We start from the raw sequence: 27,568 nt of genomic DNA, 5'->3' as shown, positions 1-27,568 counted from the left end.
ATCTTACTTTTAGGGTTGTCTCCAGTTTAAAAAAAATAAAAAATTCAATCAACTAAAGATAAAAGGCCCTTTTTTATCAGGAGTCAGTAGACTCTCTGAAAATATGTTTTACTTCATGTTTATGTAATATATAAAATATTTTGGGTTTGAATTTGCAGCAAAAATAGCTGTATTGTATATCGTGATATAAGAATTTGTCATACCGCCTACCCATGCAACAGATCTATGTTGTTTTTTGTCCTTCAGCTTATGGTGATATTTCTTTATTTGAGGACTCATTTCAGACCCGGAGTGGACAGCCGTGGCCTGTAATCCATTTCGAAATGCCATTATTGAATGTTTTCATGTTTTCTACCTGAGCATTGAAGCTCTAGGGTGCCAGTCTGCAGTGTTGTGATGTCTGTGGCAGACATGCTCCTTAGAGGCCCTGAATAGCAGAGCTCTTCTTGAGCTCGTCAGACAGCCAAATACACTCAAAGAGGACTAGTATAATCTTTTGGACGAACTGGCATAAATTGCAGCCCTCTATCTTCACGTACCTGAGCCTTTATGTTAATTTGGCAGTGATGTACTTCTGAAGCAACTGGCATCTTTTGCAGCCGTGCACGTCTGCAGTCTGCATGTAGGAGGCAAACATTCAGCAACTGACTATAAAAACATGCAAAATTCTCCATTTGTCAGTGGTTTTCTTGGAATATTGTGTAATCCTTGCTTTCGCCCTCATTTGTGGCCCTTTGATAGACATTGTGACCACTTTTGTGTCTCTCCCACACCCTCTTTTAGCTCCTCTCTCCATTTCCCCACCGGAGGATGTCTTAATAAAAGAAAAATCAATGCTTTTCCTTCATCACTCCCTACAGCTGCTTACCTAAATCCACACCTCTTTTCTCACTCTTTTTTTGATCTCATGTTTTTTTTTTTAGAACAGAGTAGTGACGCACTCGCCCATCAAATGTTCTGTTCTGTGCTGTGCTGTTTTGCATTTTCTTGCATCAGAGGGGGTAGAAGACTCCTCAGAAGGTGCATTTTCAGTGAGACAGAAAGAAAACACAGAGCTAGACTAAAAACATCTAAGCCGTTTCATCATTTTTGTAGTGTCTTGCCTCTGTTGCCTTTCTCATTATAGCGCATAGATGAGATGGTTTAATCTTGTTGTTCTCTTCTTCACCCAGAAAGCCACGACAGTCTCACTCCTGAGCTTGACATTCTGTTACAATTTGTCAGACTGTCTCTGTCTGTGTTCTGATATATGCTATTTGCATAATTTGTGTTGACAGTGTAAAATGATGTGAATATCATGTTGATTTTAATTCACAATTTCATAAATAGCTTGTCATTGAGTCGATCTTTTTTCTTTCATAACAAAACTAGATTTGATAGTTTTTTGTTTTGTTTTTTTTAAGTAAGTTTTAAATTGAGTTAATTCATAACTCTGGTTCAAAGATTTATTGGCATCATCACTTAAATAAAAGATATGAATTTCAATTAAATAAAAACAAATTAATATTTCAATCAATATTTGATGAGAGCAGCCCCCAAAATAATAATTCAAACATGTTTTTGTTTTACAAAAGCATTGAATAGACTTTTTTTTTTTTTATTGTATTTTTTTTCCATATCGTAGAACATAAGCCTGTTACTTTTCCTTTTGAATTAATTGCATAAATGAACACATTAATAGTAGAGGCCTAATTAAAATGTTTTGGTAAACATTCAGGTAAATATTGCTATTTTTTGTGGTTTCATTGCTGTTTATTTAATTTTTTTAATTTATTGATGTGTGCTGTTATGCTGGGTGCACATAAATGAAAATGATCAAATATCATTCTTGTGTTTATTTTACCTATATTGCATTTTCAGCCCACCTGTTTGTACTATTGAAATCATGATGTGAAATGATTATGGTAATGCTTATCCACCATTAATATCAAGGGGATGGGGGCGAAGCTACTGGTTGCTGCAATTGTTGCATTTGTCATTGTATTAAGATGTGTTTCTGCATACAGGAACTGAAAAGAGAACTGCAGTGCCATCAGCTGCAGCTGCGGATTACTGACCTTCAGCAACACATCGAGCACATGAGCCACCTCATCAGTGCTCAAGACCAGGAAAACACTCACACACACAAGTATGAGTCAACACTCGTAGAGCTTTTGCACCAGGTTTCATGATTTCGAGCTTAGTCAGAATCTATATGTTTGTGGGATACCATGTGCTTTTTTTTATATGCTTTGGAACATTGTTTGTATAAAGTTCTCTGTGTTGTTCAGATTAATTTGAAATTTGCAATGTAAATGCCCCCATCTGTATCACTTAACTATCCCAACACTTGCTCTCCACCTGTCCTGTCAGGTTGGTGAACGCCCTGCTGTCCACCTGCTGCCGACAGAACCTGGCGTTGAAGGCCGCGAGCATTGCCACAGATGATGCTGAGTGGGAGGAGCTGGAGCGGCTGGTGCACAGGGAGAGGGGTGTGGTCTGGGCAGACCAGGAGAAAGCAGAGGACCGGGATGATGGTGGCACAGGAAGCACTCATCTACAGCCCATCCTGTCTTTCTCACACCTCGTGTCTTACCAGAGCACGCCATGCAGTGAGTGAAATCCTAATTAAAGATGAAACTTTCAAATGTTGTCTCTTTCTGTAGCAACACCTCTCACATTTAAGGTGTCATCTTTCTTGAAAGTGGTGCTACGCTGATGCATAAAGCATCTCACCCAAACCTTATGTAGTTAGCTGACCCACAATGTCTGACTATTACACTACCATTCATAAGTTGAGTGTCAGAAAGTTTTTTTTTTTTTTGTTCAGCGAGGACACATTAAATTGATCAAAAGTGACAGTAGAGACATTTATAATGGTACAAACGATTTCTATAACAGTATTAAATGCTGTTCTTTTGAACTTTCTATTTATCATATAACCCTGAAAAAATGTATCACCGTTTCCACAAAAATATCAAGCTGCAGAATTATCAACAACATTGATAGTGTGAAATGAGAAATTTCTTGAGCGCCAAAGCAGCATAGCAGAATGATTTCTGAAGGGCCATGTGACACTGAAGATTCGAGTAAGAAATAAATTACTATATTTTTAAATATATTCAAATAGAAAATTATACATTTTAATACATTTCATACATTTACATTTTAATGTTTTATTTATTTGCTTATTAATAACATTTGTTTTTTTTTATCTTACCGACCCTAAACTTTTGAATGGTAGTGTGTTTGTGTATATGTAAATGATCCATTTTACTAACATTTTATTAATGCAGATAATTATAATGGGCATTATAGCAGATACATGTGACTACAACCATCAGGCAAATCTATAGATTTTTATTTGTTTTAATTATTTTTTTGTGTTTTTTTTCTTCTAGTGCTATATATGTTGATTTATTTCTATATCTATTCGATATATATATTTCTATATCATTTTTAAATCTGTTATACTTTATCTTGTTTTAAAATGCTATTTATCTCTGCTGTTTTGGGGTAATGTCCACAGCTGAGGATGTAAGGAAATAATCCAAAAGATAATGTCAGTAAACGTCCTGCTTCTGAGATGAACCATCTCATTTGTGTCATACAGCCTCCTCATAGTGATTTCATTTGATGTCTGCCTCGTGATTTACTGTTCTCCGTGTCAGTGTAATGTGATCTGCTTTGTGTGAACGTTGACAGATGTATGTGTCTTGATTTAAGACGCGTTTAGTTCCTGTGTGATGTATATGCTGGACTGAATAAGGTGGACCAGCACAAATGAATAACAATGCGTTCTCTTCACTCAGGCTCAGAGAAACACACACATCGAGCCTCACAGCGTCTCAGACCAACACGCTCATCTAAAGGTGAACTCATCTCTGTCTCCCTTTTTTCCCTCCAGTGTCTGCTTCAACATATTCTGCTTAAGTCATCAATCCAGCTGCCCGAATCTGTCACATTTCTCATGTGTGTGTTGCACTGTTGTGAAGGCTCAGATAGACCCTTCAGCTTTTGTAAACTAGCTTTGTTTACAATAGTCCCCTTTCAATACATCAATCATTTATCATTCTCCATGTAAGCATCAAAAGAAAATAGTGCTTTATTAATAGTCAAGTCATATCAGTACCAAAAACTAAACTGACAGTTTAATTAACATAATTATATAAATAACTTTATTTTAGCTTAGAAACCGACATAGTTGCTCGACATTCTCCATACTGACTGAATGAAATACAAAAACAAGCTTTTCACAGGATGGAGGGAATCGAGGGGTGGGAGAAAGGGGAAAAGGAAGAGAGGAAAGCTTTGGGAAATTGAAGGAGTGGTGAGTTATTGCTCAGTAAATGGAGAGTAATGATATTTGCTGCAGAACAGGTGTTCCTCATTTGATTGAGACACGCTGTGGGAAATACACACATTTCAGGAAAATACAGAGATCTGCAAAGAAGAAAAAGAGGGAAGTGAGGGGGAAACAGACGCATACTGTTAAGAATTATGTTTGGAAAAAATATTGTAAACTTCTGTATCGATAGTACTGGAATATTTTGCATTGTCGAACATAGTATTTATTATAAACAAATTTCCTAAGTCTAATTCCTCATTTTTGACAAGGAGATTGGGGTGTTTCTGTTGTTTATTTTTTACTTTTTCCCCCCTGTCCAATGATTGTTTAAATTTGAATGATTAATTTCAAACACCATGTGGGATTTGACCAGGTCAGGACAGTATAAAAGTTAATTCTCAGTGGAAGGAAATGGAGCTTTTTGAAAATGATGAATAATGATTTGTTTGCGGCCTCAAAAGAAAAACAAAATGTGACGCATATTTCACTCAAAACATGGTGTTCAGGTTTTTATCAGTCTGCTTGGGGGTTTCCAGGCTGCTCTACTGAGCTATTGTGAGGACAAACTAGTCGCTAGCTCTGCAAGGTTTCATTTTAGGCACTTAGAAAATAAATGCAATATTCATAACCCTTAGATTCCTTCCTTTTGTTATAAACGTGAACTATAGCATTTATTCCTTTTAGACAGATTTTAACACAAATTTTCAGTTCACTTCTAGCTGTTTGTGTAGCTGTTCTGTACTATTTTTGATGAATGCAATGAAACATTTTCAGATGTGCAACCAAAATACATTTGCTACTCCATTTTTAAAGAGATGCTTATTTTCAAGATTCACTGCTTGTATTCTTGCAGCAGGAAATAAGAGCTGTGTTCAGTTCGTCCTGCTCCGCGTTCCCTGCTTAAAGACAATAGAGTTGGAGCCTTGTCTGCAGGAACTGAAAGAGATTCAGAGATTCAAAGCGACGGTTATGAATGAAGCTCCGCCCCACCCCCACCATCGACACGCTTCATGACGATACCGTCGCTGCACTCGTGCTCAAGTGCTCGGTGGAGAGAGAGAGCGTGAAAGGGTGGGAAAGAGTGATTGAATAGAGGACAGAAGCAGGAGGGGTCACGTGTCAACACGCACGAGACACGAGAAGTCTGCGGTCGGTTTCTTTCCAGTCTCCTTACTTCTCATCGCCCTCACCCCCCTTTTCTTTCATGTTCTGTATGTTTTTGTCTGTGTGCTGCTTATTTTTTAAATCAATCAGTCTTTATATCTCCGTTGTCTGCGTGTCCTCCTCACCTCACCATCTATGTCTAGCCTCTCAGTAGTGCCGACCCTCCGCCCTTCTGAATTTCATTCATAAAATCATTGCTCGGTGCAAGGAGGGGGGAGCTATTACATATAGTATGAAACACTCCTGGATTGGGCGAGGACGATTCTCCAATAAAAAGAGTGCGAGAGCCAGGCGACCCTAATCCGCAGTGGCTTCCTCCAGAAATAGCGCCTCATGCATGTTTTAATCCCACCAGCCAAAAATACGCCACCCAGAGCACTCTGCCACCAATTACTAATCGCACCTATTCCTCTGCCTCCGCTGTGGGCCATACATCACTGTCTGCCGCCCATCCTCTCTCTCTGTTTGTTTGTTTTTTTGCTTTGTCACCTGATCACCCTGTGCCTCTCAAATGAAGTTATATCGCGAGTGCTTTACAGCTGCCAGCTTCAAGAGGCCATCGAAGCAAAGCGCATTCGGTCTAACTTTCGTAAGAGGCGTTTTCAGTTCTCAAACTTTCTTTTGCTAAAAAAGTGAGTATAGTTAGTCATTAACAGGATGTCAGGTCCTCTCCCATGCAATCCGGATTTCTGAGAATCAGCACTGATTCAGAGAGAAGGAGAGATGGCTGTGTGTCAACAGTTTAACCAGCAGGAGCTCTGAAGCATCGCGATTGGTCAAGAACGCCTAAGATGCAGCCGCAGTGTCTCTCTCTCTCTCCCTCGCTTTTCTGCATCGTGTGAGTCAGTGTGCAGCCAGACTGCGACGTGCTCCGGCATACTCCGCCACTCAATATCCAACGTCAGACCCCTCCAACAGCTTCCTGGAGCCTCCCTTGCCGTCCTCACCCACACCCACCGGCACACACGTACATGTACTGTCTGTCTTGATGGTGCAAAAGAACCTGCTCTTTAATAACATGCTGCTCATGAATACTCACGTGACATGCGTGGATCAATTATTCACTGTTGTATGAGCAAAGAATGTTTGTGTATTTCCATCAGTAATGTAAACTTGTTGCGTGTAAGTGAGAGGGAAATGTGTCCAGGAATGTGCCTCACAAATCAGATGACAACAACACTGAGTAATATTATAATATGCCAGTTACTTGCATTGGTTAGAATTCATTCAAATAGTAATGGCCCCAATACTTTTGGGCATCAGTCCGGCTGATTTTGTCCCCACCACTTCATGAAATTTGTGACAGGGATATGTTTAATATGAAGGAAACCTCTGCAATTCTTGGAGTTTTTTTTTTTGCGATTATAGTGCTAGAATTTATTCTCATTTAAACTTTAACATTATTTTAGAGTGTTGCAGTTGTTATCATTTGTGGAAAGTGACACCAGGTGAATTCCTGCAGCCAGTCAGTCCCTCTTCTTGTCTTTCTGTCTGTCTATCCAAATGTCCATCTATCTATCTATCTTTAGCCATCTGTTTATCTGTCTGTCTATGCATCTATCTATCTGTCTGTATGTCTGTCTATCTGTTCTTCAATTAGCTATTAAAGGACTTTTCTACATTCTATAAACATAAAAAACTTAACAAAATTCAAGGACTGACATTGGAAAAACGTCAGAAGTTATCGTATGTCAAATCAGTCAAGTTCATGTGAACACTAGAATTGTTCGATGAGAATGATTGTTCCCTCAAATCACTGTAACTTTTATGTCTTAAAATAGCAACTCAATATACTATTTCAAATGTTTTTTAAATGTGGTTTGGACATTTCTGATCCTAATGTTGACAGTTTAGCTTTGACTTGGAAATGATCAACATATATCAGATTTTTTTTAATCAAAAAAACAGTAAAAGATTCATGAGAAGCCTTTTCCATTTGGTGACGTCTTCCAATGAAGCTGATGAATTTTGTGCTGCTTTTCTCTTTCAGGCTGTAGCCCTCAACATCAGGAAGGAAATGCTGAATGTCCTCTTAAGAAACCAATCAGGAGGAAGCTGTCTGTCTCTCCTGCAAACCCAGATGAGGATGGGCCCATTCCTGTGCTGTCCCATTACCCCACTGCCATTCAAGAGGTCTTAAAACAGGAGGGCATGTTCCCTCTGCAGTACACTCCTGAAGGGCAGCCGCACACCTCCAGCAGCTTTGATCCAAACACCACTATCGACATTGGTCACAACGAGGACCCAGCAGGCGGTAATGCCACAGTCATCCTATCACCTGAGCCCCCTGGCCACACAACACTCCGGGCACTACGTGCTAACAACGGAAATGAGCCAGCTAAAAGGTACCACGAGATCTAAACGCAGTATAATTTGCATGGATTAATAATGCTTATGTTCAAGTTGAATTGGGTAGTTCTGTTTTGGCTGGTGTGAATAAGTTTCTTCCCAATTGGTTTCTAGGTTGGAAATCCCATCACTATTAGACCTGCGAAAATCCAAACCGTCCTACATGGCCATGACCTCAGCTGCTCAGGTCAAGCGCAAGTTCAACTGGTGTGTGTTTATTGTGGGACCTGTTTGCTGGGGCTGTTTCAAATCATGCCTCATTGACATTTTGCACTCTTGGTGTTTTCCAAAACCTCACTTTGTGTCTGTTTGAATCAGTTCCAACACTGGGAAAGACGACAGTTCTCAGGCCACGGCTGCAGCACCCAAGCGCATAAAGAGAGATCCCTGCGAGGCGTCTAAACCACTGCGAATCCGACGTTTTGGAGGTTAGTAAGCTATTCTCAATGCAGAAAAATTACAGTTACCCTCTATGGGCTTTCCATTTGCATCTTGGAAGTGGAACATAAGCGTCTCTTATTATATTCCATTTATGAAGTCCTCACATAATCCATTATGTTTGGTAAAGTATTGTAATAGTGTAATGGGTGGGCCAGCTGACAGCTGTGAAAAAATGTCAGGCGCACAGCCAGAAGCGCACAATCTCCTCCTCCCACTCCCAGTGGCTTATGCACGTTCTTTCTCCTTAGTAATATAATGCCACAAGTTGGCTGAATTTACCCCAGCCACTAGAGGCCATGCATTAGAGTGATTTTTGCCATGTTTGTAGGGTCTTGTTAGGCACGACTGGTTTTATTAAATTAAGTGACCGCAGCAAAATATGGCACCAGTGTTTAAAAATAATAATCCTGGCGTTTGATTAAAAATGATCATTTGGCATGCCATTTTTCTGTTGAACTATTCTTCAAAAGTTTGGGGTAGGATTTTTTTTTTTTAAAACAAGTCTCTTATGCACACCAAGGCTGCATATACCTAATCAAAAATGCAGTAAAACCAATAATATTCTGAAATATTTACAATTTCAAATTGCCTATTTAGGGCCTGAGCACCGCTGGTGCAAGGACACTCTTGGAATTGCCCAATGTACTTAAAATGTAATTTATTCCTGTGATGGCAAAGCTGAATTTTAACTATTGTTCAAAAGGCTGCATATATTTAATAACAAATGCAGAAAAACCCAAAATATTGTGGAATTATTACAACTTAAAATGGCCTATTTAGGGCCCAAGCACCAATGGTGCGAGGACCCTTTTGGAATTGCTCAATTTAATTAAAATATAATGTATTCCTGTGATACAAAGCTGAATTTTCAACAGCTATTATTCCAGTTTTCAATGTTGCATGATCCTTCGGAAATCATTCTAAAATGCTGATTGGCACTCAAGAAAAAATTCTTATCAATATTTTTAGGCAATCAGTTATGATTTTCCAGATTTTTTTAAATTTAAATTTAAAAAAAATTATTCTAATCTTTATTCTTTCTTTGTTCTCTTCCACCGCATCTAGTATCATCAGAGAATGAGCCAAGCCGTAGAGTAGTACGGAGTGTGTCTGAGGGAAACCTCCATCAGCTTGACCAGCGTAAGCCCAAGTTGAGCTCAATGAGGCCTGCTGCACTCTTTAAAAAAGTCACCAAGAGGATGTGAGAGGTTTCCACTTGCTATTAAAGGCGCCGTTCTCTCATTCACTGGCCTCGCACACTTCCTTCTCATTAAAGTTGATGTAAAAAAAGATGTGAAAAGGGAGCTTTCACAACGAAACAGCGTCACACACGGCAGGCTAGAGTGAGCGGAGGTCGTTTGAGTGAGTGGCGGCGGGCGGCGGATTCGACGAAGGAGCGTTCGGAGGGCTTGCAGCAACCACATGTGACGACCCCGGGCTGGACTCCGTGCAACTTTACAGATCTTCTTTATGCACCAAGAGCTTGTAACACTCCAAAGAGAAAGGAAAAATTGAAATTGCATCATATGACCCCTTTAATGTTAACATGCTTACATAATTGGAGAATTAATTGCGTATTATTAGTCTCTGCTCACAGTACGTTTTTCTCTCCAGTTTATCTGTGCTATAGTGTCACACTGATTCATCATTTGTGTGATTTATGTTTTAGCCCATTTAAATTATGAAAGGCTGATTATTCTGACATGGCAAGAAGAAATAGCGGATCTTTCCCTTAAGCATAATTTAGATATTTCATGCTTATTGTATTTGCTTTGTTTGTCTCATACCTTTTGCGTGTGCTTGGCTGATCTGCAAAGAATGAAATTTAATAATCCTATAGAATAACTGCAATAATGAAGTGACACCAGCAGCACCCAAACATGAGAAAGTCATCTGAATTGAAGCTGACAACTGACATCACCCTTCTCAACACCTGGGAAGTTAGTACAGTTACGCTTTACTGCTCTCTGGACTGTTCTCATGCATTTTGAATGTGACATAATCCAATTTAGGAATTCTTCACATAATGCATTGTTTCTTAAAATAGTCTAGTGGTGTAATGGGCGGACCACCTGACAGCTGTGATGCAATGTAAAGCACAGCCAAAAGCACGTGATCTGCTCCTCCTACTCTCAATCCTCTCTCTCTCTCTCTCTCTCTCTCTCTCTCTCTCTCTCTATTAATGGTAGAATAAAACTTGTTTAGATTAAGCAGTTAGCCTAAATTTTCTGCCAAATCGTTACTGTGTTTTCTGCTCTATCAATGGAGAATAAGCCAGGCTTGAAATGTGAGGAGACCACCCTCCCGCTCTGCTGAACCGCAAGCCCAAGACAGGCTACAGACAGTTGTGTAACCTACAGGATTTGGGAGGCAATCAGAACTCACCTATAGGAGGTGTTCAACTACTTTCTGAAATCAGTTCACTTTAAAAAGATAGATAAACAAATAAAAATGGTTATCTTTATTGCTATTCCTTTTTTTTTTCTTGAATGTCATGAGAAAAAAAATAATCATATACTTATTGCATTGAAATATCCCATAACTGACAGGATGAGTTTAGATATCCATTAATATACATTAATGTATTCATATGTACCATCCTTTAGTTTTATGCAGTATTTGATACAATTATCACATGTAGGTACATCTGTTGTCTCTTCAGCAGTTCTGCGATCTCAAGTTGCAGACTCACTGTCTGATATTAGTATCTGAAAATAGCATGTACCATTGTCATTATAAAATGTTTTTTTAATGAAAAGCGTACACATATTTGGAGTACAAATGTAGTATCATATGTCAATATGCAAATTCACTCTTTGCCAGAAGGTGGCGCTTATGGAGCAGCAGCATTATAGCTTTAAAATAAAGTAAACACTACGTTATTACAGGCATTATCAGGAGATAATATGACAAGAAAATGCCATTTAATTAATTAAATCATAGCATAAAGACGTGTACACAGAATAAAGCCTCTCGTGCTAGGCTTCTTTACTAGCGCACTGCACATTCCGCTCACAGAATATCACAGAATACCAACTAGACAAATTGTGTGGGGGAAACCTAAACTGAACCATTCACTACTTATACTACAAACAGGGCGTCACTGAAAATGAGTGTGTAAGTTTGTTTACAAAATGCTGTTGTCACTGCTGCAAACTCCCATATATACAAGTGTATCCCAAGTGTATGCCCCCGGGTATTCATCCCAAGTGTATGCTCCCAAGTGTATTCAGCCCGTTGCGTTAATGTGCCTATATATACGTTTGTGTGTGTGTGTGTGTGTGTGTGTGCGTGTGTGTGCGTGTGTGTGATTGTATGTATGTATACATATGTGCAGTGGGACTTAGCATTTCTAGACGTTGCCATTTTTGCCCAGTCTACTTTGCAAAACTGCTAAAGTTCAGTTAAATTTGATGGTGAGCGTTTGAGGACTGCAGTCTTCAAGTCATTTTACAGATTTTCAATGGGGTTCTGGGCTCTGACTGGGCCATGCAAGGACATTCAACTTTTTCTTCTTCAACCACTGTGTGCTCAGTTTTGCTGTGTGCTTTGGGTCATTGTCATGTTGGAAGGTAAACCTTCTTATATAACAAGATAAATATTCTAATATTTTATCATTTTCTAATATTCTAATATTTTATCTAAGATTATATCCCCATAATAAATTATAACTAAAAGTAAAAAAAGTAATACATTTGTCTAATCTTATTTTGACCTCTTTTTAAAGAAGGTAAACATCAGAATTGCACCAGTTATTTGGTAACCACAACTGTTAACCAGCTAGTATTGATCACTGTTGGGACTATTGTTTATATTTTTGAATGGCAGCCTAAACAGTAATCAGATACTTAGTAATACCCTCTTGGTTGCTGCTTTCATACTCCCACAGCCAAACATCATAAAAGACTGATGTTGAAACGCAATTGGACACCCGCCTCCCTCTTTTAGTGTCTCTTTAGTATCTCTCCAAGGTGAAACACAGTGTCAGCTATAATACTGGAAACATCTTTTCTTTAACTTTGATATCAGTCTCATAACTGACAATTTGCAGCATGCTTTCATTGTCTGCTTTATTTTTTAACAGTTAGCTCAAATACACATCAAGAAAACATGAGCACTGACACTCCCTCTGTATTTCACTCTCTCTCATTCACAAAAATTGTACACTGAGCTTTTTACCCCCTTTTTTTCTGAAAGGGGAAGGCTGTGACTAAAGTTTATTAACTTCCTCTGAGCCAATGAGCTGACAGCTGTGTTTCCAAGATTGTCCAATGAGACTGAGTGAGAGGTTGGAGGTGGATGTTGCTTAGCAACTGCAGGTAGAACGGGATCATGTTGAAGTCATTTTCTTATCAGAGGGCCCCAAGAGACTTCACATGCATTGTTGTAATACAAGTGGTTAAAAAAAGATGCACGTGTAAAGTGCATCAAAAGCCCTAAAGTTTGACTTTGATAGGATTAAAAAGAAAAATTTTTGCTTTTGTTGAGTTGATAAAGAAATCCTTTCATAGAGATTGCTGATAAAGTTAAGTGGGGGAACTCCAGTTTATGATCACCAGTTCAGTTTTAGGGGTTTCATATTCCTCATAAAAAGCATATTATGAATGTAGCTATGCAATAAATTATAAAAAGAACAGAAGATGGATTTCTGAGTGTGGAGTGGCCACGACAGAGTGACAGACGGGAAAACGGAAAATTGGTAAGGAAAAAAGGATCGAGTTTTGGGTGGGCGTTCTCTAGAATTTAAAACCAGATTGCTCCTCGCTGTTTTTGTGACAGGTGAGTGGCGTAACAGAGGCTAACACGCCTCCGCCGCAGCATAAACAAACACACGCAGTACCTCCTACGATGCAACGTAGCCTCTTTCCCCCGCCAGCCAGCTCACATCACAGATGCCATGCTTTTGTACCCGGCTAATTACAGACTTCAGCACCACTGTACTCCCAACATGTGAGAGAGAAAGTAGAGTTTGCCAGCTAACACTTCAGAGATGATGCAGCCTTGATAACTTACTGAACAATCCTGTGGTCATGCTTATCACTACACCTGACCTTAAGTTATATTGCACAGATTTATGTGTGGGTGTGCAGTGTCATAATGCATCATATTGACTAAATGTGTGGCTTACTAGCAGACGAAAAAACACATTTGATGCAAGATTAATAGTAGTTCGCGAAATAGTTTAGCGTGGCTCGTCTTATTTGCATCTATTATCCTTCTTATATTTTATGCCTTATTGTAACATTATCTTTTAATCTAATCCTCAAGTTCTAATCTTCTTTGATGTTTGTCTTTTTAACAGAAAAAGCAATCATTTAAAAGGCCTCATCAGAAGATACAGTGGTGCAGGGGCAACGATTGGCTCGAGAGGAACACACTGTGTTTTAGTATTAAGAAGACAAATAGGTTGGATCTAAAAGCTGAGGGTGAGAACAACAGGGAGGAAGAAAAGAAAAAGCAGGATGATAATAGTCGAATGCCTGAAAGGATGAAGATAATGAATAAGTGTGATTTGATTAGCAGGAACACCTGAGACTAGACCAGAAATAGATGATGACTCAATGATAGCCTCAACTGGAGTTGCTGAAAATGCTGATAGCCACAAGTCTTTAGAGAACAAGTGAGAATAGAGACCAAGAATAAAAAATGAATAAAGATGCACCAAGTACTTGAGATATGTGAATATTATATTGTTTGATTTGATAAATATATTGATTTATGCATGATAAAAAAACTGCTTTGATTACATTAATACCAGTGTAAAATCCATATGTGATTACCAGAAATGACTGATGTGGAAAAACCTTTTCAAGTATCATTAAAAGACTAACAGTGCACATTAAGCATGCCACACACATAATATTTACAGCGAGTATTCAATTCAAATAAATTGAATGAAACATATTTATAGCCTGTTCAATCACTATTATTTAATCATTTTAAAGAGGCAGTACTGCTTCAAAACTAACTACAAAAAGCGCATTAGGTTAAAGGTCGTCAAATTAAATGTTGGCCTTTGTCTGTGTATAGCTCTTGCAGGGAGGGATTGATTATTATGCAAACCGTAAACAGGTGTGCCTGTAACAATTCTCATGATGCATTATCTTTTACGGTGCGTTCCAAACGGGATATATCGCCCTCCGAAGGGCACTTCGGAGTGAAAACAATCATGGCCGCCATATTGAAGGTTCGTTCCAAACCGAAGTGCTCAAAACTGGCCACTTCAAAGGGCCCTTCGGAATGAAAGATTTCGAAGGGTACAACTGATGGACACTTCGGGCTCCCATGACCCTTTGCGCAGATTCTTTGCATGATGACGGCGCCTCCGTGTGGGCACGTGATGATGAGGCAGAAGGGCACTTCAAGAGACAGTTGTTTGGTCTCCTACACCCTTCAACCCTTCGAAGCTCTCACTCCGGAGGGTAAACCCTTTGAAGGGATTAGGGCATATAGGGATGAGCCCTTCCGAATGGAACGCAGGGTTTGAAGCTGAGTGAGTAATTGACCGTTTGCCAGGGATTTGATTGACAGGCAATCTGACCAATCATAATGCCGAATCCGCCATTTTGTCCAACAAACAAACCAGACAGGAGAGTTAGTAGATTAACGTCAGTAGATTTAAACTGAAAATGCTGTATTTATGTCCTTCAGCAGTTAAGACAACATACTTTCTGATGTTCATTCATGTTTATTTCGTGCTGTAACTAGTAGGAAGAGATTGGTTCACGTGCTGCTTGAACTGAGGTGCTACAGCGATCTGTCACGACACATGGAAGAGCCACAAAACAGTATTTGTTGTTTGAATTTCTTTCAAATGACAAAATTTGAAAGCTGGGACTTTGTTTCACAGCAAACCTGCTCTGTCTTGTCTGTTGGCGCGTTATCAGTGTCCTCTTTGCTCCGCGGTGTATTTTTCACTGTGTGATGGTGTGTGGCTTGTCAAACATAGCAATAGTAACTAATGCGGGTGGGTCTTTGCGAAGGGTCAATTATGAAATTGTTGCAAAAAGGACAATGGCTTTCTATATAGACAATCGATGACTATGTTGAAAAGCTGGATGCCAACAAAGTATACCGTTTATTTATATACCGTTACCATTAATCACATTTTATTCCCTTTTGTAATCATAATACTCTTTGTTCACATGCATATAGTGTGCATCTGAACATATGTGGCATTTACATGGCTATCCTACAAGAGAACGTCACTGCTCATAGTTGTTCTTTAATAACTCTGGAGATTTAATGGAGTTCTCAGTAATGTTTCAATTATGAAATGTTTCTCCAAAGGAGGCAGTTGTTGGCATTGAGAAATAGAGTAAATATTTGGGAAAATAAAATAATCTTAATTTTTACTAAATTAAATTGTGCATAACAGCCTACATAATTTGTTAATGGACACAACTGATAAGAAATATTTGAATTCATATTGAAATCTTGCAGAAATCTTGACAAATCTGAGCACTTCGTTGAGATCTTTTTTGAAGCTCCAGAGGAGACACATCTGAGAAGAAAGTAACTTAAAAGTCTCTGTTTATTCTCTATTTATTCTCATCGCTCTCTTGGAGAAACAATTAAGATATTAAAATTTCATTTGTAATTTTTCTTTCTCCCCGGGATGAGGGGCATCTACTATCACGAAAGTTTGCGACTGTCATATGAAGGATTATGAAACAGGAGTGTTTCAGCACACTAATTCCCAGCTTTCAGAATGGAAAATATTCAAATAGATGGTATGGAAATCCTTGGATAAGCTAAGATTTGAAATGTAAAGCAGGGTACGTGGGAGATCGACCCGCTCCCTAATGCTCCCTGCAAGCTCCGCCACTCAGACGAATATCAAAATTCCTGGAGTAGGGAGAGAATCTGCGGATCTGGCGCGTTTTCCGAAATCAGACCTAGTCAAATGGGACCACCGGTCCGACACTACCTAGCAGCGCTCCACAGCATTAAGGTAAGCCTGATGGGAATTAGCCTTCTGATGCAATATTAGTTCCTTTACGGTTCCCACAGAAACACTACCAAACAGATAAAGCAAAAAGACATCTAGATAAGATGGTCCAACCTGAAGTATTTAGTATGAGCAGTAATTACAAATGGAGAATAATGAGAATATTCTTGTTCTGAATGCTCAGCGCACTGTTTGAGTCCAAACCTGGCAAACAAAAGATGTGTCAATACGTCACAGGGCAACAAGAGGCCAAGTGCAGAGTGAAAACAATGCAGCTTCCATTCAAATATATTCAAACCAAACTACAGGAACACCACAATGATTGTATTCAGAGTATGGATCATCTGAAGGGCAAAGACGGCGTGTGTAGTTATGGTTACATACGGTGTGGGTGCTTCTAAGTTTGTTTCATAGGCTTTGGAGGAGAATCGTTTGTAGGAAACCACAGACAGATATGCAAAGTGGTGAAACAAAATGAGGTATCATCTTCTATGCTTATTTCTATTATTCCTTTCTGCCATACTCCCATGTACTCAATTTTCTTCCAGATGACATTGTTGTCGAGCTTCATCCCCTACTTAACCCTTCCATTGGTTAATAAATAGGGCAAATATATGGAGCATTGGTGTTGATGAGTCAGTCCCTAACGACCTCGCTCTTATTGTGAGGAAACCTAAAGGCCGCCTATTGTGTTGCCATGGCATCCACATCAAACCATGGCTACAGCCTTTTCCTGAGGGTGAAAATGTCCTGAAGTTTGACAGTGAAATGAAAAATGGCACGTAATGTGGACACTGGATTTGATTAGTAGCACAGACATTTTCTCTGAGGATTTGGTTGTTGTTGTGGTGTTCTCACCTATAGGGGCCATTCGTTTTCAGACCTTTTTTGTGAAGTCCAGTTGATTGAGTCACAAAGAACCCCGGTGTTGATTAGGTAACCCCTGGCACCAGAATCCAAGGGCAAATGTCCATCCTGTCACGACAAGCTGACATATGCGAAGGTTTGACGATAAACATTATCTGGCGAGGAGGGTAGGAGGAACGTGAGAGGGAGCGTCTTGATGCAAACGTTCTTATAGGTTTTCTTTTGTCCCTCTCTGCTGCTTTTCTCTCACTCACTCTCTCCTCCTTTACCAAATATAGCTGTAGAATAATGAAAACATTATCCAGTTTATATCTGCAAGTTAGTGAGACACCCACTCTCATTTGCAGTGAGAGCAAATGACCCTGGGGATGAGTCATAACATCACTTTAAGGCTGTTTTATTCTCTCCTCACAAACATGGCAAAATCCTGTATGTGCCCAGGTATCCTTACGAGATATATGTGGCCAGAAAGCTCCATTACTCCGCTGGACCCTGAGCCCTGCAGTTCTTCCCCCCGATGCCCTTCCGAATCAAGCCATACAATGACTATTTACTTTTGATGATTTTATTTTACATTTATATTTGGCAGATGCTTTTATCCAAAGTGTCTTACATTGCTTTCAAGGTACACATTTTATCAGTCCTTACTTTCCTGGGAAACCCATTGCTAGCGCCTGTTTGAGCTACAAGAAGGCTACAGGAAGATTATCATTGGGGTCCTGTATTGTTTGCATATTTCTTCAGAATATCTTTTCCTTTTGTGTTCCACTGATGGAAAAAACGTCATACAGGTTTGGACCAACATAAGAGTAATTAAATCATTTTTAGTTGTTTTGACCTAAAAATTCTTCTGGAGTATTGTGAAATCAGTATCATTCCACGTGACTTAAGTACAAAAAAAACTTCTCTACATCCAAACTGATGAATGAGGACAGTAAATACTGTATCTGCCTTATCTTTTCATTCATCATGCCACAGCATACTTTATATACTTGGGTTAAACACACATTATTCTACTCCATTTCAGATGACTGACATAAATCATGCTCATTGTATTCAAAAACATCCTGAATCTGTCAGACCACTCCCTACTATACAGCTGCAGGCTTAAAGCTAAAGTGTTAACAGTCTCTGTTTTATCAAACAGATATCAACTTTGCTTAGTTTCAAGGAGAGGTACAGGGGGGCTGTAATCGGACCCTGCAGTCTAAGAGGATTTCGATGCAGTAATATTATATGTCGGTCCCAGCTAGAGGCAGACAAAGGTACGCAGCCAAGCACCAGAGCAGAGCATGTCATCTAAATAGTGCCGGGCTTCTTTTTGCAGTTTATTACATCCAGCTGCTTTGTGTTGCTTGAATTTGGCTGGGAGGTGGCACAAAGGAGGCAGTTTGTTCACCCTCGACAAGCATGCTTTTATTTGCGCCGGCCCTTTGATGTATAGAGAGAAGCATTTGGAGTAGGATATCCCTAACAGATCAACAGGGAAGAAATCCCACTCTTTTAGTATTGTATTTAACAATTCCCAGTCTTTCAGCAACTACCGCCTTTATTCAATTTAATGGCTTTACTTTAGACCACTGAGCGAACTGTCTATTATTATTGCATTATGGGGAGGGCGGTATTTGTGTCTGCGTGTTTGATTGTACGCATGCCAAACGTGAGGGGATGGACATGTTGGAAATTGCTATACAGTGTAACAGAAACAAGTGGCTTCACGCCAAGTGCACACATGTTTGCTCAGTGTCAAAACTGAATTACAGGCCCAATAACAACATTCAGTTTGCACCTGTACTCCTTGCACTCCTTAAGACAAAGCTGAAATAACAAACCTAGTCAAGGAACTAATATGCCATTACCAAGATATCCACTCCTAATGATAAGTTGCAAATGATGATGCAACAAAACTGTCAGAAAAATTGCATTATAATACGTTGCAAATGATGCGTTGTTGTGACTCCACTTCAACAAAAACAATAGTTAATGGTTAAAGATTGTGAGAAGTAAGCTGTGTCCTCGTTTTAGTTTTAAAGGGACCTTTCACCCAAATTAAAGTTTTAAGTTTTTAACGTTATTTTCTCACCCTTGTGGTTTTTTTTGTTTGTTTTTCTTTCTTCCATAGAAAACATGTGAATTATAATCTACTGGTTACTCTTTCTGCAATTACAATGAATGGGGCTTGGAGCTTGCAAAAGCACATAAAATATTTAAATTATGAAATAGTCGCAAGTTCTGTCATTACCAATAGAGTTTAGCAGAACTTCCAACCATAGTTGGCTAACGATGATTTTTGGGAAACGCACCACTGATCGATTTTGTGAATTGAATCAAGTGATTCACTCAACAATTTGACTCAAAAGCTTGAAAGTTCCAGTCTTCATTCATTGTGCATAGAAAAAGCGAGCAGTACATTATTAAAAATGTCCTTTTTTTGTTCCACAGAAGAAAGTAAATCATACAGGTTTTGAAAGAACATCAGAATTCTCATTTTTGACTGAACTTTTCATTTTATAGGTGAGGTCATCAGTACAGCAAATGAGTAGTCATTTATTTTATTTGTCTCTTTCACACTGTCATGTCTTAATTAGAAAAATGAACTCTTAAGAAACTTTTTACAACTGCCAATAGTACCACAAGAGACCAAATACTAACTAAAATGGCCAACGAAAATGGCCACTGACTCACCAGATGAATAAAAACATAAACAGTGCAAGCGCATATGCTCTTGAGACTCGCAGCTTTCATGTCTAAGACCTTATAAAAAGAACAGCATTCTTTGATGTCTTGGTACCTAATGATGTCAACAAATTAATTGTGTAATTTTTTTTGTTTGTCCTATTTTGTCCGTTTAGAAAAGGGTTTTACGTATGGCTGTATGAACAGCTCAATATTAGATGTCTGTGTCCTCCATGATGCAAATAGACAAAACCTCACTGTTGTTCTCCCTTACAAACCTCAGCTATTGAAAAGCATGCAAATAAGACTAGTCAAATAAACTGCTCCTCAGGACCAATGGGTGGGGGAACATATAGGTTATCAAATATTTAAATAAATTGTACTATTATATATAGTGTATTGACAATCACATTTTAATTTCACGTTACCAAAACTCTGGGTTGATTCCCAGGGAATACAATGAACGGATAAAATCAATATCTTAAATGCAATATACATTGCTTTGTATAAAACCAAGTTTGCCAAAATCATAAATGTACCTAAACAACGGTAAAAATAAAAATCTCACTTTTTTGTTAGGCAACATATAAACACGTAAGTGTGCGAAATTAATGCGCTTTTTAGTTTATTAATTATATTACTGTATAAAATTGACATGTTTGTGATTATTCTTGCTTGTGTGGCTTCACTTTTTATGAACAAATGACATAATGTTGTGCAAGTAAATTACTTGTTTATGATATTAATGCAGGCATCAACTTACATAACCCAGTAGCCTATATTAACTGTTATTATGTATGGTATGCAAATGAATGTGTTTGTACTTGTGTGCATATTTGCATGTGCATTCAGACATACCTCTCTGAGTACAAATATGATGATGCCTAGATCGCTCACATTTTAAATGTGGGTGTGGGTTTATCTAATTGTTGTGCACTTACATTAATGGTAAGATTGTCTTTATGTGCATCTGTGATATCATATGAATGCAAGATCAGAACTTGTCAATAACTTAAAAGGCTGATATAATGGCCCCAGAGTGAGTGTATCTATTTAACAAACAGATTGTAAAGGTAAAGCACTCTACACCCTACCCTGTAACACAAGCTCACTGCTCGAATTAAAAATGAGATTTCTGTCGCAAGCTCCAGTTCTGCTAGTCTCTCAGTTTCCACCACTTGTGTGTGTATATATACAGTATATATGCAGTGGGTACGGAAAGTATTCAGACCCCCTTACATTTTTCACTCTTTGTTATATTGCAGCCATTTGCTAAAATCATTTAAGTTATTTTTTTTTCCTCATTAATGTACACACAGCACCCCATATTGACAGAAAAACACAGAATTGTTGAAATTTTTGCAGATTTATTAAAAAAGAAAAACTGAAATATCACATGGTCCTAAGTATTCAGACCCTTTGCTGTGACACTCATATATTTAACTCAGGTGCTGTCCATTTCTTCTGATCATCCTTGAGATGGTTCTACACCTTCATTTGAGTCCAGCTGTGTTTGATTATACTGATGGGGTGCTGTGTGTACATTAATGAGGAAAAAAAATTAACTTAAATGATTTTAGCAAATGGCTGCAATATAACAAAGAGTGAAAAATTTAAGGGGGTCTGAATACTTTCCGTACCCACTGTATGTTTTCTTACTATTGCCAAGCAGCTTCACAGCCAGCTGTTAGCCATGTCATGCTGATATGTAATTTGTGTTGGTGTGCTACTAGCCGGAAACTGTTGCCTGCGAGATTTGATTGGTGACTGCTTTTCAGTTCCGCTCTAAGTATGATCACTTTTTCCATAATAACAAACTTTACCTAAAAAGACTGACTGATGACAGAGAAAAGTTACAGTAGTAAAATGCTGATTTGATTGTTCACTGCTTTTCAGTTCCACTTAAAATATGAATACTTTCTTCTGATAGAATTTTATTATCATAGAATAGAATAGAATAGAATAGAATAGAATAGAATAGAATTATGCCCAAATTCTAAAGAATTTCAAAAGTTCACTAAGCATAATGACAAAATGTATCTAAAAAAACTGTTGACTGATGAGAAAGTCAATCACAGTCACTCCTCAAACATTTTAGTCAGACTTGTAGTCATCATTAGTTTGACATCATCATAGGTTTTAACACCGTATGATGACTCATTATAATATAAAGATCCACCTCCCCATGTGATTCAGTCATTGGCACTTTTTGATCACAAACCTCTAGATGCTTTACTAATTTAAATCATCAGGATTCTTGAGGTAGAATTTGCCAGTGAGGAATACCAATGTGAGTATCCAATTACAGCTGCAACAGAATATTAGGCCAAGTCTTTTCAAATTTCTGCTCAAATTTTTTAAGCATAGTCAGATTCACCTGGGATATGAAGTACTTTGTGAATCACAGGCGTTTCAATTCTGCTGAAATCTTCAGAAAAGTTCAGTGTGTGCAGTCTTTTTGCACAGCAGGGTTATTATTGTTAACTAAATCTAAAGCCAAAAAAGAATACATTGAATAAAATAAATTGAAATAAAATATAAAAACTTAATTATTTTATTTCAGCTAGATGCCAAGACAACATTTCTCATTTTCATTTAGTTTAACTTGATACTAAAATTGTACTAAAATAACTAAAACTAATGCTGAAATAAAGATGAATAAAAACAGTATAGACATTTAAAAAGAAAACTAATCAAATTGACAAAACAGTAACATTACTAAAACTTCAAAGTTTAAATTAAAACAGAATTAAAATCTAATACAAAATATTAACAAATATATAATAGTATATTATAATGGTACATGTTATTCAATTCAATTCAAGTTTATTTGTATAGCGCTTTTCACGATAAAAATTATTGCAAAGCAACTTTACAGCAAATTAAGTTTCTACAATATTTAGTGGTAGCTTATCAGTGGTGACTGTCAGTTAATGTACATATGGCAGAAATGTACGGAAAAATCAATTAAAGACGAAATCAATTAAAGACGTAATCAAACAGACGATGAACACTATTAACAGCAATTATTATATGATGCAATCAAACTTATAGTAAAATTTGATAGTTCTGTATGTTGTTTCAGGGTTGGCATCATCTGAGGTCCTCTGATTATTGTAATAATATAGTATCGTAAAAAAAGTTGATATGGTGAATATAAAAAATAAGCAGTAATATAAGCGTGGGGTGGCAAAGTAATACATGGGTTTTTAAAAAGTTTTTAAAAGATAATAATTTTTTTTTTTTTTTTATTGGAGAGGACATGGTATACTGTGCCCTTGCATTAAAATGTAACCTCACATATGATGTTTAGAACTTCTACCCACGTTTTTCCATATACCACCACTAGACTGAATATAAACCCATCTTATTGAATCTGTTCTTTTCCCCTGTTTATGTGAACAATGTATATTTATGAACACTGAATATGAATGTTACGCATTCTAGTGGTTGTTTATTTGTTTATTTGGATCTCCATTAGCCACTACATTCTTCCTGGGGTCCAACAAGTAAAAAAAAAAATCCATAACAATAAAAGTCAAGTCAATAAAACATACAAACCCAAAAAATTCATTCAAAACACAAAAATCAACAATTTACTGTATATTGTGCCATTAAATATTCCTTGTAAGAATTTTTAAACCTCTTTTTGCTTATTAAAAAATATGTAATGTCTGATGGCAAATTATTTCATATTTTCATTCCTCTATACGTTACAGTCCGTTGCTTTGCATTACTTTTTGAAGCAGGAAGCAAAAAACCTCTGTGTCTGTGTCTGTGTCTGTGCCGTGTCGTGTCGTGTCGTGTCGTGTCGTGTCGTGTCCGAGTTGAATTCATAGCTGTAACAGTACAGCATGGCTCCAGAAATGAGCTGTGAGACTGTGAGAATGAGAGAAATTATGTGAAGAAACTATAGATTTCCCCTCATTCCTACAGAAGACTGGACGCATCCTTCCACCGACACGTGCCCACACCCACTGCTGAGGGTTGTATTTACTGCCAGGTATACTGTGTAAGTTGTGACGTACAAGCCCCATTACTGATATTTATGGAGCACAAATTGAAACAGAGAAATGATGCGGCATTCCCCACGGACCCATCCACTCTTAATAGTGGTCGGTAAATGGAGTGAAGAAGGGGGCTCAAAAATGCTGACGGTGCAATTCTTTCAGCTGCCATACACTTCAGTTCTCATAATGATTTTGGAGACTGAGTGAAGCCCAAATGTAATTAGGCATGACAAACAAGCGAGCTCAGGTGACCCGCATAAAGACAACATTACATTCAAATAAAACTAGCCAAAGAAGTTATTTTACATAATGTGACAGCAATGAGTTTTAGGTTAGACCTTTTTGTCCAAAAGCCTCTTTTTAAAAATAAGCTTTTTTTTCTTGTTAAACCTGAGTTTTGTGGTTTCTACAATGATGTACAGTATTTCTTAATGGTAACGATGTTGTTTTTTTGACAGCTGATGCTGATATCTTAGAAAGCAGGGTGGCTGATGGCCGATATACAGTATATATATATAGGGGAGAGCAGGGTGATTTGAGCCTGTGGGGAAGTTGAGCCACCCTTTGTTACTAGGCAACCTTAAAGAAAATTGGTGATGCGACCACAAATATATGAAGAGTTAACCATTTTACTCACTCTGTGATGGAGAGAGGCCTGTGGAATAAATGGTAACTATACATTTAAGTTAAAAAAAAACAGTTTTTTCCTGTTCAAAGTGATTTTTTAATGTTCAAGGACATTGCTTCTTGTGCCTGAACAATTGCAGACAAATCAAAAAATATCACATATGTGTTTGTGTTTTAGAAAGTTATAATATGAGGCTGTACTGTTAGCATGATGTTAGCTCTAAACTGCTGGATGATACAAGTTTGTTAAAATGGTAAGAGTGGGGTAATTTGAGCCAAAGTTCTTGGGGTAAGTTAAGCCCACAGCTTCTTGTGATTATAAAGTATTATTTTCATGTAATTCTTCTTTATATTTCTTTAATTTCAGACCAAACATTTTTGATTTTGTTCTTTGTTTTGAACTCGATTTTGTTCTGAAAATTTTAAATAGACCTTGTTTATGAAAATCGCCATTGTAGTTTTTATGAAACTGTATTTCCCTGCAACATTTATAAGTGTGATGTTGAGTACTATTAGCCCAGTTCTGTAAGGTTAATTGAAGTCAATTTTTATTTTAATTATTTATTGTTCAATTTGAACTTTATTTCGTTGTGAAATTTTTGTATAATAGTTTTAAAAATGCCTTCAAAGTTGTGAACTGTATCTTTAAATAAAACTTTTAAGAAGTCATCCATCCATCCATCCATCCATCCATCCTATTATCCAAACCTCGTTGTCCTTATTAGGGTTGCAGGGAGCTGGAGCCTAAACCAGTGTCTTGAGCCAGAGGTGGGGAAACTCCCTGTTCAGTCCATCTCAAAGCTCACACATAGATTTTAAGAAGTCATTTTTGTTGAATTTCTCCTCCTTTGATATAGCATGAGGTGAAAATGTTCCGTTTTAGTTCAGCATAATCAGTGGCACAGTTTCACTCCATGTAATAATTTATCATTATAACTTTTATTTATTTTAATTAATAGCCTATTTAAGAAATTTGAAATAATTTTAAATTTCATTTAAAAAATAAATGTTTAAAATAAACACATACTTTAGATGACAACTTCTGGATTCTGTAATCCTATTACAGTATTTTTCACAAATAAAGAAGTATTTAAAAATACATAAATAAAAAGTAAGTAACCTGTTACCAACAGGGCACTCAGTAAAAGGACATTGCTTCTTGTGCCTGAACAATTGCAGACAAATCAAAAAATATCACATATGTGTTTGTGTTTTAGAAAGTTATAATATGAGGCTGTACTGTTAGCATGATGTTAGCTCTAAACTGCTGGATGATACAAGTTTGTTAAAATGGTAAGAGTGGGGTAATTTGAGCCAAAGTTCTTGGGGTAAGTTAAGCCCACAGCTTCTTGTGATTATAAAGTATTATTTTCATGTAATTCTTCTTTATATTTCTTTAATTTCAGACCAAACATTTTTGATTTTGTTCTTTGTTTTGAACTCGATTTTGTTCTGAAAATTTTAAATAGACCTTGTTTATGAAAATCGCCATTGTAGTTTTTATGAAACTGTATTTCCCTGCAACATTTATAAGTGTGATGTTGAGTACTATTAGCCCAGTTCTGTAAGGTTAATTGAAGTCAATTTTTATTTTAATTATTTATTGTTCAATTTGAACTTTATTTCGTTGTGAAATTTTTGTATAATAGTTTTAAAAATGCCTTCAAAGTTGTGAACTGTATCTTTAAATAAAACTTTTAAGAAGTCATCCATCCATCCATCCATCCATCCATCCTATTATCCAAACCTCGTTGTCCTTATTAGGGTTGCAGGGAGCTGGAGCCTAAACCAGTGTCTTGAGCCAGAGGTGGGGAAACTCCCTGTTCAGTCCATCTCAAAGCTCACACATAGATTTTAAGAAGTCATTTTTGTTGAATTTCTCCTCCTTTGATATAGCATGAGGTGAAAATGTTCCGTTTTAGTTCAGCATAATCAGTGGCACAGTTTCACTCCATGTGGCTCAACTTACCCTCTCCCCAAGAAAAGACCACTTTTTTTCAAAAGTCATATTTTGACAGCATTTTATTTTAGATCCAAAGTGATTATTCCCAAGGATGCAACATATACTGAAATGTATGTACATATTTAAGGTGGACCCATTACTGTCGTGTGCTCTCTTTAAACAGACTGTAAGTAAAAACTGGCTCTTCAAATAAAGCCAAGGTAACACTCATTTTACATACATCACACAGTCAAAATTACATGAATATGACAGTGGGCAAATGCAGCATACTTTGAAATTATGAGTTTAAAGTTTGCCAATCACGCCTTTCCAGTGAAGCTGAACTCTCCTCCTGTCCGACCAACCATCACGCAGAATATACGTGACCATATGCAGGATAGAAATGCACATTTCACCAAAAAGTCCCTTTGTTCTATAGTCTTTGATTTCACAAGATATCACAGCTGGATTCGACTTAGTCTGCAAGGTTTGTGAAATTAAATGTTTATTTGACATTCAAAGATTTGTTTACATAATAAAAATTCCGTATTCGCTGAATGCTGACGGTAAACGAGAAAGTATTATAATATTTGCAATTCTATTTCTAAATATAAAAAAGCAATCGTTATAAATCATTTTTGTATACCTTTTAATTTCTTTGTTTAACAGTTCTATGATTATTAGACAGACTTCTATCTGTGTTAGACAGAACTGGCGACAGCAAACAACGAAGAGGGAAAATGTGAGCGCTGTGTACGCATGCGCTGCCGTTCTCAGCGCGTCAAAATAAAATTCCGGCCAAATATCGGCCAAACAGTAAAACTTATCGGCCGATGCCGATATTTGAAAAATGCCAAATATCGGCCAATATATTGGCCTTCGCTATATATCGTCGACCACTAGTATTCCTCACTTCAGGAGATTGCCTTAAATGAGCCATAAAGCACAGAGGTGAGATCTCACATGCCACGTTAATATTTTTAAATGTTTTATAATGCTTATGCATCTAAGCCATCCAACCACACTTGTCTTCTGGCTTTTGTCAGCTAAGTGCTAAAATGTCTAACTAAAATTATTTTACTGTTATAATGGGAAATAAAGCTCTCAATTTGGACTCATAAATACAACCTGATTCCAATAAGACCTAAGATTGTGTGTGTGTGTGTGTGTGTGTGTGTGTGTGTGTGTGTGTGTGTGTGTGTGTGTGTGTGTGT

At 37.5% G+C, this 27,568-nt stretch overlaps 1 protein-coding gene across 2 annotated transcripts in view; it reads left to right on the top strand.

Annotated features, from left to right (window-relative positions):
- Window positions 1-9,580, top strand: part of LOC107700457 (kinesin-like protein KIF18A) — a 29,173-nt gene extending 19,593 nt beyond the window's left edge. For both annotated transcript variants that reach the window (XM_016502108.1, XM_016502105.1), the window contains exons 12-18: window positions 2,007-2,128; window positions 2,353-2,591; window positions 3,792-3,851; window positions 7,482-7,836; window positions 7,955-8,047; window positions 8,159-8,268; window positions 9,347-9,580. In XM_016502108.1, coding sequence (XP_016357594.1) covers window positions 2,007-2,128; window positions 2,353-2,591; window positions 3,792-3,851; window positions 7,482-7,836; window positions 7,955-8,047; window positions 8,159-8,268; window positions 9,347-9,486 — 1,119 coding nt within the window. In that variant the 3' untranslated portion in view covers window positions 9,487-9,580. The remainder of the gene's footprint in view (window positions 1-2,006; window positions 2,129-2,352; window positions 2,592-3,791; window positions 3,852-7,481; window positions 7,837-7,954; window positions 8,048-8,158; window positions 8,269-9,346) is intronic.
- The last annotated feature ends 17,988 nt before the right edge of the window (window positions 9,581-27,568 follow it).

This window comes from Sinocyclocheilus anshuiensis, unplaced genomic scaffold, assembly GCF_001515605.1.
Source record: "Sinocyclocheilus anshuiensis isolate Anshui unplaced genomic scaffold, SAMN03320099.WGS_v1.1 scaffold154, whole genome shotgun sequence".
Classification (NCBI taxonomy): domain Eukaryota; kingdom Metazoa; phylum Chordata; class Actinopteri; order Cypriniformes; family Cyprinidae; genus Sinocyclocheilus; species Sinocyclocheilus anshuiensis.
Note: the sequence above shows the minus strand (reverse complement) of the source record. Positions and strands in the feature narration are given on the sequence as shown.